At 35.1% G+C, this 15,528-nt stretch overlaps 1 protein-coding gene across 1 annotated transcript; it reads right to left on the bottom strand.

The window, feature by feature from the left end:
• Nucleotides 1-7,031: 7,031 nt before the first annotated feature.
• LOC131038446 (probable pectinesterase 8) lies at nt 7,032-11,167 on the bottom strand. Its single transcript, XM_057970884.2, has 5 exons — nt 10,761-11,167; nt 9,462-9,633; nt 9,127-9,333; nt 8,531-8,790; nt 7,032-7,462 (listed from the first exon to the last, which is right to left on the bottom strand). Exons 1-5 carry the CDS (start codon nt 11,105-11,107, stop codon nt 7,255-7,257), a joined length of 1,194 nt encoding a protein of 397 aa, XP_057826867.1. The 5' UTR covers nt 11,108-11,167; the 3' UTR covers nt 7,032-7,254.
• Nucleotides 11,168-15,528: the final 4,361 nt, after the last annotated feature.

Below are 15,528 nucleotides of genomic sequence, written 5' to 3'. Positions count from 1 at the left end.
TAGTATTTCTTTGAACTAGAGGTATGCTCATAGATGTTGGTAATAATAATTGGGGAGATGAAATAGATAGGGGATGGAAGATAAGGATTTGGAAAGAATTGGACTAATGGAATGGGATTGTGAGAAATGGATGGTGGATAATGGATGGGGTTTTGAAGAATCTGTGGAAGATCAACATTGGCACACACCTTGAAGGGTGTTGGAGTAGTGGAGGAGAGGATTTTGGATTATATGTAGATTTTGGGAAATGAGAACCCAAAATAGAGGAAGGGAGTGATGGAGTTGGGATGGTGGATTTCGGGACATAAGGACCTAACATGGATTTTGAAGATGGAGAAGTGCTAGATGGAAGATTGGAGGACTTATGAATGGATGGAGCTTTTGGATTAGCAAGTTTGGATGCCAATTTTGATTTTACTTTGGGATGCATTGCTTCTTTGGGAATCCACATAGTTTTTGATTTTTTCTTTTGGGGCCTTTGTGGCCTTTTTGATTTTTCTTTCTTTTGGATCATATTTTTCTTTTGAACATGTCGTTTTGAGGGGACATGTTGGTCCTTTGGTTTTTGTGGATTTTGAGCTTTATGCTTTTTAGATTGGGCATCCAAATTGCTTCCAATAGCAATGGTATGGGTGCATGAGGATGAATGACTTAAGCATTTTATGGATGGTGGGATGATGGAGGGAGCGTGTTGGGAGACATTCAATGATGCGTGCCTTTGTTGATCTTGCTTAGGGATTATTTGAGGTGATGGAATGGTGGATGGAGGGATGTAAGGACCCAATATGGATGGAAGGGATGGAGGATTTAGCTTTGGAATATAGGGTCCCAAAATGGATGGAAGGAATGAAGGGTTTAACTTTGGAACATAGGGTCCCAAAATGGATGTGGAAGATGAGGGATAATGGGATTTTGATTTGTATGAGGGAAATTTGGATTTAGGAGGAATAGAAGATGTACCAACATCTTGAGCATTATCTTGAGGACCCTTATTATTTTGGAAACAAGATGCGAGTCCATTTTGAGGGGGATGAGATGTGGATGAAAGATTAGGATCTTTAGATGGATTGGGATCATGACATGGAGATGAAGGGGTACTTTGATCTTGACTAGGGAGGGTATCATGAGATGGAAGAGGATCATGCAATGATAGAGGAATCATATGATCATGAGAGGAAGTGGAGGGGATGGGATCATTAGATGGAGTGGAGGGAGATGTATCATGAGATGGAGAGGTTCCTATGCTAGCATGCTTTAGAGCAAGCTTTTGGCATGTTTGGAGTTGTGGGGATTGTGTGATGGAGGAAGGTATGGAAGCTTTGATGTGAGTAGATGAGGAAATGGGAGTATCATTAAGTGTGGGGGATTGGGATTTGTTTTGATGTGGAGGTGATTAGGGTGGATGGAGGATTTGAGGAGACTTGGCCACTTTGCTTTGAGGTGAGGATTTTGTCTCCTTTGCTAGCATGTCTTGGATAAGATTATGGATGATGGATTTGGAGGATGTGGACAATATGGATTTTGGAGGATTCGGATTAGATGGAAAATTGGGATTGGATGGGGGATTAGGATTAGATGGAGGATTGGGATTGGGATTGGAATTGGGGTTGGAATTGAATGGAGGATTAGGATAATGGATTGGGGAATCAAGATTAATGATTGAAGGACTATGGAGTAAAGGATTTGGATGGGGAGTAGAGGTAATGAATGCATTGTAGAAGGATGGGGATTGGGATGTAGATGGGGGGGGGAGATGGAGGTATACTTATTTGATTAGAGGAGTATGTGGATGAGGGGTAATATGGAGATATGGATGGGGAATAAGATGGAGATATGGATGGGGGATAAGATGGATTTCCCTTGTCGAAGGTAGAGGAAGGATAAGAAATATGGTATAGATTGGGATTGGGTGTAATGTGTTGAGGTGGGATGGATGAAGGTATGATGGGAGAGTGGGAGATTATGGGATTAACTTGGTAGGCAGGCTCATGAATTTCCATGAGCATCTTCTCATACCAAGCTTTGAAATTTTGGGTAGTCATGTTGAGAGTGAAGAATTAGATTGGAATTGGGAAAGATTATGAAGATGATGTTAAATGAAGATGAGGATTTGGATTTGGCTTGGAATGATGATGGATTAGATTTGATTAGGTTTGGATTGGATTGGATTTGATTTGGATTGGAATTGGTTCAATTGGATTGGTCCTTGGATTAGGACTTGGTTTGATTAGATTGGTCCTTGGATTAGGACTTGATTTGATTGGATTAGTTGATTGATTGAATGGATTGGATTGAGTTGGTTTTGATTTGATTTGATTTGATTTGATTGGATTGGATTGAGTTGAATTGGGTTGGATTAGGTTGGATTTGATTGGATTTGGTTTGATTGGATTGGATTGGATTAGTCCTTGGATTAGGGCTTGACTAGATTTGGATTTGAATTTGGTTTGATTGGATTGGATTGGATTAGTCCTTGGATTAGGACTTGATTGGATTTGGATTAGATTTGGATTTGGATTTGGATTTGGATTGGAATTTGGGTTTGGATTTGGATTTGGATTGGAATTTTGGAGATTTGATTGGATTAGAGGAAGAGTGAATATTAGTTGAGGAAGGATGATTGTTTGAATGGATGAAAGTGGATTGGGGATTGGAGAATTTCTTGGATAGATAGAGATGGATGATGACAAGATGGAGTTTGGAAAGAGGGATGATTGATTGGTTGTGGGGGATGGACTTGGCAAGAGATGTCAAGTAAAGAAAACACAATGGTCAAAATAAGTTAGACTCAAAAGACACTCATGCTCCTTCACAACATATCCTATGGTGAGAAAAAATAATAGTCAATGGATCCCAATTGGTTTCCCAGCTACGCTTACCCAGAGCGGACACTTAGATGCTTGACCCCACTGGCTCCCCTCCATGACACTCACTTCTCAAGGCAGCCAAGCATCAATTCCCATGAAAACTCCTCATGGCAAACTTTGTGTCTCTACTAAGGACCGTAAAAATATGGGTGGCTTCAGAGGTCCGACCTCCTGCACCAATGACTAGAAGGTTTTTGGCCACTATGAACAAGGTGTTTAGTAAGTCTTCCCGTTAGGAGCTACCCTTTGAAGTTGTGCAAGCGCAATTGAGGCCTATAGCCCAACGAAGCACCAAGAACTTAGTAGTCACGCAAGTGTGATTGAGATCTCTAAGATCCTACTAAGCACCCAATGTGAGAGTGAACTCTCATATAGCCCCAACCATTGACCCTTTCATAGTCAATGGCCTATTTATTATAGTGAGTTGGGAACCCCAGGTCCGGGTGTACTCACTTGGGTCGTTCCCCTCTTACCTTCTCAAAGAGCAAGTTGGGAGGGCAGGCTCGCTAAGGGTAAGCATGCAATCAAACAAGAAAAGGTTTGAGGGTCAGGATTTCTGATTGTCTATGTAGACAAGAACATACTATCCTACCTCTACACTTTCCTCAAACACAAAAAACAATAGTTCTTTTACCCCTAATTAAGATCTAGGTGCCTAGAATAAAAAGATTAAGAAAAACACAATGTTTGGTCAGATTTTCTTAGGCAACCTGCAAAACAACTTGATTAGTAGTTTGAAAATGAAGTCTTCAACAAGCGTCTTGCAAAAAGACAACAAAATGACAATTTTTTTTTTTTTTTTTGACTTTGTAGGAATGAGTAGAAAAACACGAATAAAAACTTTTCTACTAATGACAAATGTGGTTTTGGAGGAAAGTTTGATGGGTAAATGGGGTTTGACTAGGTTTTTGCCACTTTCTAAGGGATAGGCAAACATAAAATGAGGATTTTGGAGGAGACGTGAAGAAATGGAAAAAATTGTCCAAGAGGGACAAAGAAGCAAAAGTTGGAGATGGAAAATATGCGAAAATTTGGAGGTGATTGGATAAAAGTGGAAAGAGTTATGGCAAACCCTAAAAATAGAGGAATGTGAGATTTCGGGCTTCAAAAAGTGGAATTTTGGGATAAGGTCCCTAAGGAAGGAAATGTACAAAATGGAATTGTGGGGGATCTAGTGAAATTCAGAGGAAAATGGAGTGAAGATAGAGAAGAAATTGCAAAAAAACAGAATTCCTACAGTCGCGCTGATTTGCAGACATGCGCTGATGTGCGAGCGGTCGCGCTAACAGACAGATTATTAAAATTTAAACAGACAGATAACAGAAAAGAGATTTCGCAGTTGCGCTAATTATTAGGCGTTCGCGCTCGCACTGCGCTGATACAAATAAAGTTCGCGCCCAAAATTTAAAATTCAAAATTTTGACAAAAATGCTCGCGCTAATCTCAGAGCGGTCGCGCTAAAGCGACAACATAATGAAAATAGAAATGAGAAGGTAGAAGAATGAAGAAGAGGAAGAATGAGAAGGCGATAGACAAATTTTCATGGCGGTCGTGCTGAAGCACAGTGAGCCGCCAAAATTTTTGAAATTTTTTCCGCGGTCGTGCCGAACCCGAGGTGGTCGCGTTGCTTAACAGTCGGTCGTGCTGATCCAGAAACGATCGCGCTGATGCGTGAACCTGCAAAAAAAACTTCACAAAAAACTCAAAAAATTGTTAAATTCGGGATGTGGGTCCCACCGGGCGTGCCAAAATGTCTCACAATGAAATGGTTAGAGTATGATTCATTTTCAATAAACACAAAAACCATTAAAATGAGATATCAAGGAAGATTAAACAAGAACATCATGAAAACAAGACCACATAAATGAAATATACTCATGAAGCTCCCATTGCAAGTAGCTCTTCCTTGTCCTCCTTGCCTCCACGAACTTTGCTAGCTCCAAAGTTTGACAAATGGAGAGTTGGAGAGAGATGTGGATTGCTCTCCTTGTGCTCAACAAGGTAAGTGGATGGATTATTGGATTGTTGGATTTGAGTGATGGATTATGAATTTGATAGATTTGAGAGACGATTTAGAAGAGGATGAGAGGAGAATAGAGCAACATGAGGATGCATGAGAAGTGGATATGATTTGTGAGGAGGATTGGCTCCAATTTATAGATTGGAGAAGGCCAATGGAGGGCCAAGATTGATTTGATTATGAAGGGTTGAGATTGATTTTGGATAGAAGGCATGGATCAAGGGTGCCTTGGGAAAATAAACAGGAATATAAAATTCCTTGGGAAAAGGGGGGGAGAAATTTGAATATCAAACTTGAGGAATTAAAAATTCCAAAATAAGGATGCATTGAGGGATTCAAAGAAATTTGAATTTCTTTGAGAGATTCAAAATTTGATGCGACATGAGTGGGAATTAAAAATTGGAGAATAATGATAATCATGATTATGAGAAATTCAAGGATGATTAATTAGGTTGAGTGGGATTAGGAAAAGTGATTTGTAGGAATCACATAACTAGGTTAATTAATTAGAATTAATTAACTGAGTGGGTTTAGAGGAAATGATTATTGAGAGGACTTTAGAGGAATAGGGGAATAATTAATTTATTTGATAAATTAATTATTGGACTATAGTGATAGGATTAATTAAATTAGATTTAATTGATTCTGAGAGGAAGAAGGATAAAACAATTAAGTTAATTAATTGTGTTGATAGGCTTAAGTTAATTAAATATTAATTTTAGGTGTCTACAACTGGAATACAAAGTACTGTACTTTTGGAGTGTGGGGTTTTTTACCCGAAAGGGTTTTCCCCACGATATATCTTGTGTTCATTGTTTATCTTTATGCATGTTGTTTATCTCTCTATGAATGTGTTTCTATTTTTGTAATAGAAGATTTGTAAGAAAATTTGCACTATCTCCCCCACTAGATTAGTGTTAGGAAGCGTTTTCTGCACCTTAACTTCCTTTCAGGTTGATGTCATTCCTCTTGATGTGTGCAGGGTTATCTTTGGGATCCCATGCTTGTACTTGAGAGATGTAGGACCTACTTTAAGAGGCCTAATTAATATAGGTTTATAGTGTTGGTGTCTACTCCCTTAGTGTGTTATTCCTAATATTATTGTTGATCTTAGTGGAGATGGTCCCTCTTTTTTGGCTCAAGCTCCTATTGTTTGTGGTTGTTATGGGGATGGTGGTCTTTTTGATGTTGTTTTTACCTTTGGTGGAGGTGATCATTCTTCCATGGTTCATGCTCATGGCTGCAAGGGGAAAGATAATATTACATATATTACTGGGTAGTTTGAAATGCAGAGTGGTCTTGGGCATTCTTTTGGTAGTGACTCATATGGATATTTCACATTTATTAGTTGTTCCAAGTAAGATATAGCCCAAATCTTGGGTTTAAGATTGTGTTGAATTTAGAATCGAGTCTTTTCAAAAAGATATTTAAGTATTTTATTAATAAGGTGGATAAAGAATGCAATAATATCCAACCACTATTAGAATTTGATATTTTCTATATGATATAGATGATCTAATGATTTATACTCCTTTTTTATGACCAATTACATATACTGATATCTGAATTAATCTGAATTAATGGATTTTGATAATTAAAGTGGATTGTTTTCTATATAACACTATATAACACTATAAAACCTTTATTGGTCTTTCTATTCAACTGCTTGAAAAAGCTATATTCATGAACTATTTCCTATATATATATATATACACATACTGTGTACATTACATATGTCTACACAAATTCAAACTCGGCCTTGAATCCCTCAATGTTGGTGATGCTTAATTGAAATGGGTCGAACCCCCTGTACAAGCAAGAGTTTGCGTGAATTCCTGATGAAAACCTTTTCAAACTCACACGGCATTTTGTAACTCCTAGTTTTCTTTACACTATATAAAGCTACAAGCTCAAAGTTTCCTCTGCGTTAATCCTGGATTTTGCTTTCCTGTTAAGCTTTTATGCACTCGTGTTACCATAGAAACATGAATGGCGTTGAACATTTAATCTTATTTATTAGAAAATTATAATATTATATATTTTAGTGATATATTGATAAATTTGTTTAGCTCCTGAAAAAGCAGAAAAAAGTATTCTTAAATATCTTAGTGAGATATTGATGAAGTTGTTTAACTCCTTCAAAAAATCAGAAAAAAAGCATTCTTATTTAAAAAGAAATAAGAATTATAAGGCCCAAGGGCCAAAACTGTTGGTGAAGCAGAAATCCAGATCACTATATTCCTTATTCTGCAATTAATTACCCAGATCAACATATTCACTAAATATGGAGTATAGCTGGGTTCTTCCTCAGTGGCCCACAGAAAGGGGACTTCAATATAGATGAATTAATCATAAGCAAGGTCCCTGTCATGTTAAGGCACATTCCTTTGATGGGCTACTTTTCTGCAAGTGTAAATAGGCAGGAACTGAACGAAAAAGCCATTCATCTCCATCAATGTAAGATATGTCAATAAAGGGAGCAGCTTCTGTATCGTTAAACTCTCTTGAGTAGGCTACTCTCATGGTTTGATTGGCTCCAGCTCCTGCACATCTATATTGCCCATAGAATACAGTTCTGTTCATATCAAACATCAAAGTAGATTGTTAATTGGGTATAACAATCAAAACAAATCATAGTCATGAAATAAAATTTACAACTTATAATGGTAGTCAATATTTTTCTCAATTTCAATCGGTTCAATTTTCCGGTTTTGGGGTGAGCTGTAGGCATGTTATGAGGAGTAGGCGCCAACCACCCTTGCCGAAGGTTAATTGGAGGGACAGTGGCGCTTTGTTTTTTGGGCAAGATAGCTTTGGTGCTGTTCAGTTTATCTTTTCAATTTATAAAAGTTTTCACACGAATAATTATATGGAAGCTCTTGCTATCTTGGATGTCATGGAGAGAGGTTGTGCTCTTCACTGGAAAAGGATTATCTGTGAATCTGATTCACAAGTGATTGTGACTATTCTGAATGAGCAGCGGTTGGAGAATATCAGCTGGAATTTAGCTTTGGTTATTAGACATATCCTTCCCTTGTGCAGCTCTTTGGATTCTGTTCTTTTACTTACATTCCTAGGGAATGGAATGGAGTAGCTAATTGTCTGGCCAAATGGACTTCTGATTGTAGGCAGGGTTGGAATATTGAGGATAGGAGACAATTATCTTCCAAATTGTCTCACATATTAGATCAGTTAGTGGATGTTGATAAGGTTCTTTAGCGTTTTGGTCTTCGTTGGGCTTTTGGTTCTTCTTGCTTTGTATTTTTCTCTGTATTGAATAAATTTTTATCCCTCCTTTATTTCAATATTTTTCTCATTTGTGTAGATCTTTATTACCAATGTTTTCGATTTATCAGGCTATGAAAGTAAAGATGATAGATCACGGAGTTTGATTGAAATCTAGTTAATATTTATTTGGATTTAATTGTATACATTTTTATTACCTCAAAGAATATTTGAATGTGTAGTTTTTTATTAACAACATTTCCTATCAAGCTCTATGATCTGTCATCAAACTATAAAAGCACCTTATTGATAATAAAATTCAATGATATCCAATTAAAAAAAAATTGTCAAACAATAAAAAATTAAAATTCCCCACATAAATACTTACAACAATCTAATTCCAATTTCAAATACTTACTTATCTCTGGAGTGATCATTCCAGTCGTTCCACCCATCCGGGGAAATGATATCAGAAAAATAAGAATATGCAAATATTACTCGGGAATATGGTCTCCATGCACGGCCTAACCAAATGTTTCCAGTGCCTCTGACAATGCATGCCACAAAAGAAAATCCAGTGTTTTCTAAGGCAGATCCTCGACCTTGTGCAGTGATGGCTCCTGTTATTGTTTTAGAGCCGCTTGTCACTGGATTTGCAATAGAATTCAACACACATCCCTGCAATTCGTTTCCCATTAGTATTTGAAATCATCAATTTCAATTATTTAGAATGTTTTGATTAAGGTAATCATAAGATTTTTTAAATGTTAATTATGAATTTTTTAATTTGATAAACATTTTTGATCTGAAATATGAATTGGAAGAGGGTTTAAAAAAGATCCCAATACCTTTTACAAAAGGGAAAAAAAAGCAATGTTAATTATGAATTGATGTTGTTTTTAAATATGGGTGGTGGACAAATGCAATTGATGTTAAATTAAAAATATACATTGTGTGTAAAACTGCAAAGATCATAAATATATTCATAGGAAGAGGTGGGTGGAATTGAATTACATGGTAGAGAGATCTGGCATTGCCAAATATAAAATCTATGGAGCCCTGAATAAAGCATAATCTGAAATAATGTCTGCCTCTATCATCAAGAAGAGTGTCCTGAGCACCAAAGAAGCCACATTCATAAAATGCTGCTTTATCACCTGCAATTCTCAAAGCCACTGCTTGAGCTCCTACTTCACCAGGGTTGGGAGCTGGAGCTGAGTTCTACAAAGTGCATTAACTTAAATCTGTGTCAATACACAAATATTGGGAATAGAGATTTACAATATCAGACATTAGGAAATATTGATTTTAAATTTAGCGTGGACATAACATTTGTGGGGATTGATTACCTTGAAGCTTATATCCTTGGCAACAAAATTGTCTGAGAAGACTGAGACAGAACCACTGTAGAATGTACCACCTGAGGAATTAGCTGTATCATTCCAAACTATGGCAGTGGAAAGGAAGCCCTGGCCTTGAAATGTAATGTTGGGCTTGCTTCGTGGAATGTATACTTTCTCTCTGCATTGCAGAATGAAATTTTGTAGGAGGTTATTGAATCCAGATAAATCAATCGGTTTTGTCTTCCATATACAATGCATCCAGGTTGGAACTTGGGTTTTGTCAGTTTTGTGGAAAATTGATAGTCTTCACCACTTTAAGGTGGTGTGGCAATGAGTTCTCTGTGCTCTTCAGTTGTGGCCAGTCTCTTTATAAATATTTTAAAGAATGAATTTTAAACTTTTATTTCCACTATATATAAATCATTGGAATCTGAATAAGATAAGGAGGAGCTATCAGGTGTTAAAAAAGAGATTTTGAAACATTTAAAATAGGTTATGGGGGCTTTTGTCTTTGGGAAGAAATGATTTGAGTAGATATTTTCACCATTAAAATCTGAAATGAAAGAAAAACTAGGGGTTAAAAAGGATCTGATATGAGACATTCATAGTTTATTAGTTTTTTTATTTGAAAAGAATTGATTTTTGGTAAGCATTTTCACTAATAAGAATTTAACTAGAAAACAGATTGATTTATATTGAATCACTTTAATATTTAACTCATTTATTCTTACAATAAAATTAATTTATATTAATGAAAAATTATATTTACATTAGTGAGGATAGCTACCAGCTTTGGTGAATCTTATTGCTTTAATCCTTGATTAAGCAAATATGCCCAAAATTGAATAATGATGAGAGTTTATGACATTCTTAAAGGCTCAGTATCCATATGTGCTAAGCAGAAACTCATGTTTTCAGATTAGTAATAAAACTGATTAAAATTTGTATCTGTTAAGACTATCTATGATATACATATCTGGTAGGATGACCTAATTAACATTTTGTAGTTGACTCTGCAAAAAATTTCAAAAAGTCATATATTATTAGTTTTCAGCTTGACAACTGATTTATGATGATTAAAATATTTATTTTTTCTCTCTTGTTGTTTATATTTTATAGATTTGAGAATTCTCCTCCAAGTAACTTACAACAACTCTATTATGCTTCAAATATTTTTTTCCTTGTCATTGCAATATCTTCAATCACATAGGTGAATCTTCAATTTTAAATTACTAACATGCCCATAAATTTTTCAGCTAAACCAATCATCTGATATAAGAAAACAAGAAGATAAGAAATACTTACGTGTAAACACCAGCAGTAATGAGAATAATAGTGCGGTTGGGATTATAGTCTGCAACTGCATTCACAGCTGACTGCACAACAGAATAGTTCCCACACCCATTTTGATCCACAATCAAAACATTAGAGGAATCCAATTCATCCCAATTGATAGATGGAATTATCTCATTACAATTTACTGCCTTTTCATTGTGTTTATGATCATGTTGGTGTTTTCTCAATAGATAACTACTGTAAGATTGAACAAAACTTATTTCAGCCAAATATGAATGCAATATCATCTGTTTAGCCATAAAAGCTATGGCTATGGCAGAAACCAGAGCGAACAGAAACCTTGTTTTCAACATCATATTTCTTTGTCCACGATTGTTCAGCTCAAGAATATATATGTAACATCATATTTGTTTTGGACTGGACGTACAAGCAAATTTTTTCCAATATCTTTGGCATTACTACAGAGTACTACGGAAAAATACATGGAGTGCCCATAGCAACAGAAGATATCGTATGCTCAAAGGAATCCCTTGTATAGCTTATATACAAGGTAAGCAACAATCTACAAGAATTCATGAATCTATGATTCTCTTATGTGGCCCCATAAATTGTTGGGTAATTGTTTATTTGTTGATTTTGGAAGCAATACTATAAAAGTTTTTAGGTTGATGAATATGATTCTACTGTCAGTACAGCAGTGACTGTATTGTTACTCAATAGATGATTTTTTTTTTGGTTACCTAAGGAGTCTTGTTCTATGGGAACTATGATCTGTCCAATTGATTGACATGCAATCTTAAAGTAGATTTAGAACAGATTTTCCAAAATAGTAAATAATTATCTTGTTTAAATTGTTGAAAGATTAGTTTTAATAAATAATGTTTAAAAATAACCAACAATGAATAAGGTTGTCCAAACTTAAAGTTGAGGTGAACCCTGATATTTATTTTTAGTACATGCACAGAAAATGCTTCATACTTACGTGAAGGATTTGGAGTCTCCTTCCCTAAGAATTGTGTTCCTTCAAAGTTGCTCAATTTCAGGCTTACAGTGCTCACTTCAGTTGTGTATATAAGTTGTTATTTCCCTCTCTTGGCCAAACATAGATTTTAGTTCTTGATTTATAAAAAGAAACGAGTTATTAGAGAGATTACTGTAAATCGAGCTAAACTTTAGCTGGTCTAATTAAAGAAAGTAAAATAGATTATTATTATTATTATTTTCTTTTACAATTCAATTATATTAATTTTGATTTTTAAATAACATCCAGCATAAAATTAGTGAGAAATGTTCAACCACCAAGGCCAACCTCATTCATTGGGAAGCTCTTTCTTCTCTACTCACGGTGTTTCAAAAGAGAGTACTTAATGTAAAACTAATCTATAAGTGATATTTTTTTTTGCTTAAATTTGGTTCATGACATCATCATATATCAATCCTATCGTTTCTCATTTTTAGAGTGGTTCTAATCCCAAGATCCTTCATTCATAACCATAGATTAGACCTATGGGTACAAACTTGACCTGGACCATTTTAATAGAATCTTAAATTTTGAAAATTTAAATTTAAATTAAATCTCATTATCTTCCTTCTACTAGCTGTTGTGAGATGATATAGTAAACGTTTGTGTTGATTTTTATATTATGTTGTATTTAAAGCCATTCATTCACTCATTTGACATCATGTTGAAATCAAGAAGGACAACCTAGGAGTCATTAAAGAACATTATTATTCAGCATTTAGGGGGCATTATGGTAACATTATCATACCATTACATCATGCCTCACCCTAGGTCCATTGCATAGTTGTGTGTTGTCCTTGATCATTGTTCGAAAGCTATTAAATCTATTCAACTAGGAGACTAACTAAGGAGAACATGACCCTCACAATTCAATGGATTCTCTAAAGATGTTTATAAAGGCAATCAATTGTTATTTAGATGTAAACCTCAAGATATTGATTGTCAAAAAAAAGTGTCTAATGGCACTATCTCCCAAAGAATGCATGGCCACCCATGAGAGGAACTTGTTAAGGAAAAACAAGGTGAAATACTTCTTTGATAAGAAGACTATCAAGAGGGAGTTTTTGATTGGGAATATTTTCCTCATGTGGAATTCCAGATTAGAATATAAAGGTAAACATGGAAAATTTGATTTCATGTGAGTTGGGGCTCATTAAATTACTGAAGGATGTGGTCAAGGGATTGTCTTCCTAAACGACCTTGGTGGATAGTTTATGGAGTTGTCAGTTCATGGTCAACACCTTGAGCACTACTTCTCCTAAAGATGAGAAAACCTTTTAAAAATTTAGCTTAATTTTTTCATGTATATATGCTTGTGTCTTTCAAGTGTTCGTCATGTTTTGGTTCCTTGCTTTTTGATTTGCTCGAAGTTCTGGTTTCTCACTGTGTCTAGAAGAGGCACACACCCCCAATTAGAGTCAATGTTCACACTAAAAAGAGGGGTAAAAAAATATTCAATCACAAAAAGAGATACAAAGCATTACACCATCCTATCATTTTCCACTAAATTACCTAACATATGAGATAAAGTTGGAAGCACCTGTCCCCAATCCACAACATTCAAATTTTGCATGTGTTTAGAAGCCCATTTGGCCAGACAATTTGCAACTCCATTCCACTCCCTAGGAACATGACGCAAAGTAATAGATTCCAAAGAGCCACATAACCAAAGAATCTATTTAATAACCACAACTAAATGCCAACTAACATCATAGTCAATGCTGGAACCTCTTCAAAACTAAGGTTTATTCTACTAATAAAAAGGGTTTGTTTCTATTCCCTAGCCAAAACCCTAATTATTTTAGGTTTTGGTCACTTTATCTTCTAATTTTTTGTTGACTTGTTATTGCTTGTTACCAATCACATAATTTACAACGTAAGCCTTTATTGTTGTTGCGTTACCAATCCCATCATCCTAGCAACCTTTCATTTTGGATCAATTTGATTACAATTTTATTTTGCCTAAGTCCCTAAGTTGGTGTGAATGTTGTGATCCTTGCTTGTCATTCGAGATAGCACCGAATGTCACATTTTTATTTGCATCACATGATCCTAGGTTGTGAATTATTAGCCCACCTCAAAGCTACAATGAGGTGAAATTTTTACACACAATTCCCTATCACTCTAGAATAGAATACATGAAGCTAGGCCCAATTACAATTGTGAAGTGATGTGTTACATCGCTCTTTTCATTGATACTATGCTATGCTTTATTTGCACTATGATGTGATGTTTATGTAATGTCATTTGAACAGTGGTTCAAAATTTCATAGATGAAATAATTTTATTTGATAGTCAACGAAATTTTGTATTACTATCTAATCATATTTATACATGTTAAAATAATTGATGAGATTTCGAGCTAACCACATTCTTACGATTTAGTGGTTGCACAAAATTTACATAGTCATTCAAGTATAAGTGAATGGTATGATTCATTCTTTAATCATGTTCGATATAAAATAATATACCAGTTGATGGCCATATTAATAAAGCATGAGTAATACATAGCTTGGCAGTTCCAAGCACATATGTATTATGTAAACATCATGGAAATAGATATTAACCTTGCGAATGTGAGTGAAGGCATTATGAAGCTCTAGCTCATGAAATCCATTGGAAATGAATTCGAAAGTCATTGAAATTAATACAAGTGAAATGAAATGGGCTCAATCGTTTGAAATTAAGAGTTTTGAAGGACTTTTGAAGTCCGTAGCATTTATATCAAATAGAAGGCTATTTGAAAACATAATAATATTAAGAAGAAGGAATTTAGAAGGAGTTTTCAACTTCAGAAACTTAGTTTAGCAGGCTCAAACCAGGTTACGTTTTGAATCACCTTTGAATATTTTGTAAATAGAAGGATGTTAAGCTGAAAGAATTATTTGTTGAAAGAAAAGCTTCCATAACCAGAGTTAATAGGTTGAATAAGCTTATAATTTGCTGCTACTTGTAATTTAATTATAATTTAATTAAGAAGTGAATAGTTTTATAAGAAAATGTAGCCTTGGTGCTATGGTGGGGGTTTATGGTGGGGGTTAAGAGTAGTAGCAAAATTTAAATGGATTTGTTCATACTTTAAGCAAAGTTAAAAAAATACTTCATTCAGCAATCTAAAATACATTAAGGGAATACATATCCTTTGAAACCTTGAAGGGTAAAAGGTTAGAAACAACAGATACATGGTTAACTTATCTTTGTTGTAGCATTCAGCTAAATGCTCTTTTGCTATTAACAACAAGTTGAATTATTTGTGAGATAAAATTAGTAGCTGAAAACAAACCTTATCAAGGAATTTGCTAGGAAGTAATGGAAGTAGTCAAATGAATCAAAACAATAGTAAAATGACTGCTCTATAATTGTCATTTATTGTTTGGATGGTAAACTTCCAAACATTAGTGATAATAGGTCAAGAAATCTTATGTTTGAGAATGCCTAACAAGAAAATAATCTCCTTGGGTATTAATCTCTTGATATGAACTTAATTAGCCTCTTGAAAAGTTTAATAGATTGAAACTTTGAAAAAGAAGGCACATATACGTAGATATGTGAGTGCATGAATGCAAGCACGTGTATACATATATGGTACCAATTTGTCTTTTTGTAACATTTATCTTCATTAAAATAACATGATCATATTATGGATGGTAGTTGTCCATGATCGTAACACTACAAAGATTGTTCCTTGATTGGTCAAGAAAGTAACCCTTAAACGTCGAGTCAAGTGTGACCCTAAATTCTTGTTAGTATGCAGAT

Source organism: Cryptomeria japonica, chromosome 8 (assembly GCF_030272615.1).
Source record: "Cryptomeria japonica chromosome 8, Sugi_1.0, whole genome shotgun sequence".
NCBI lineage: Eukaryota > Viridiplantae > Streptophyta > Pinopsida > Cupressales > Cupressaceae > Cryptomeria > Cryptomeria japonica.
This window is presented reverse-complemented; position numbering and strand designations above follow the sequence as displayed.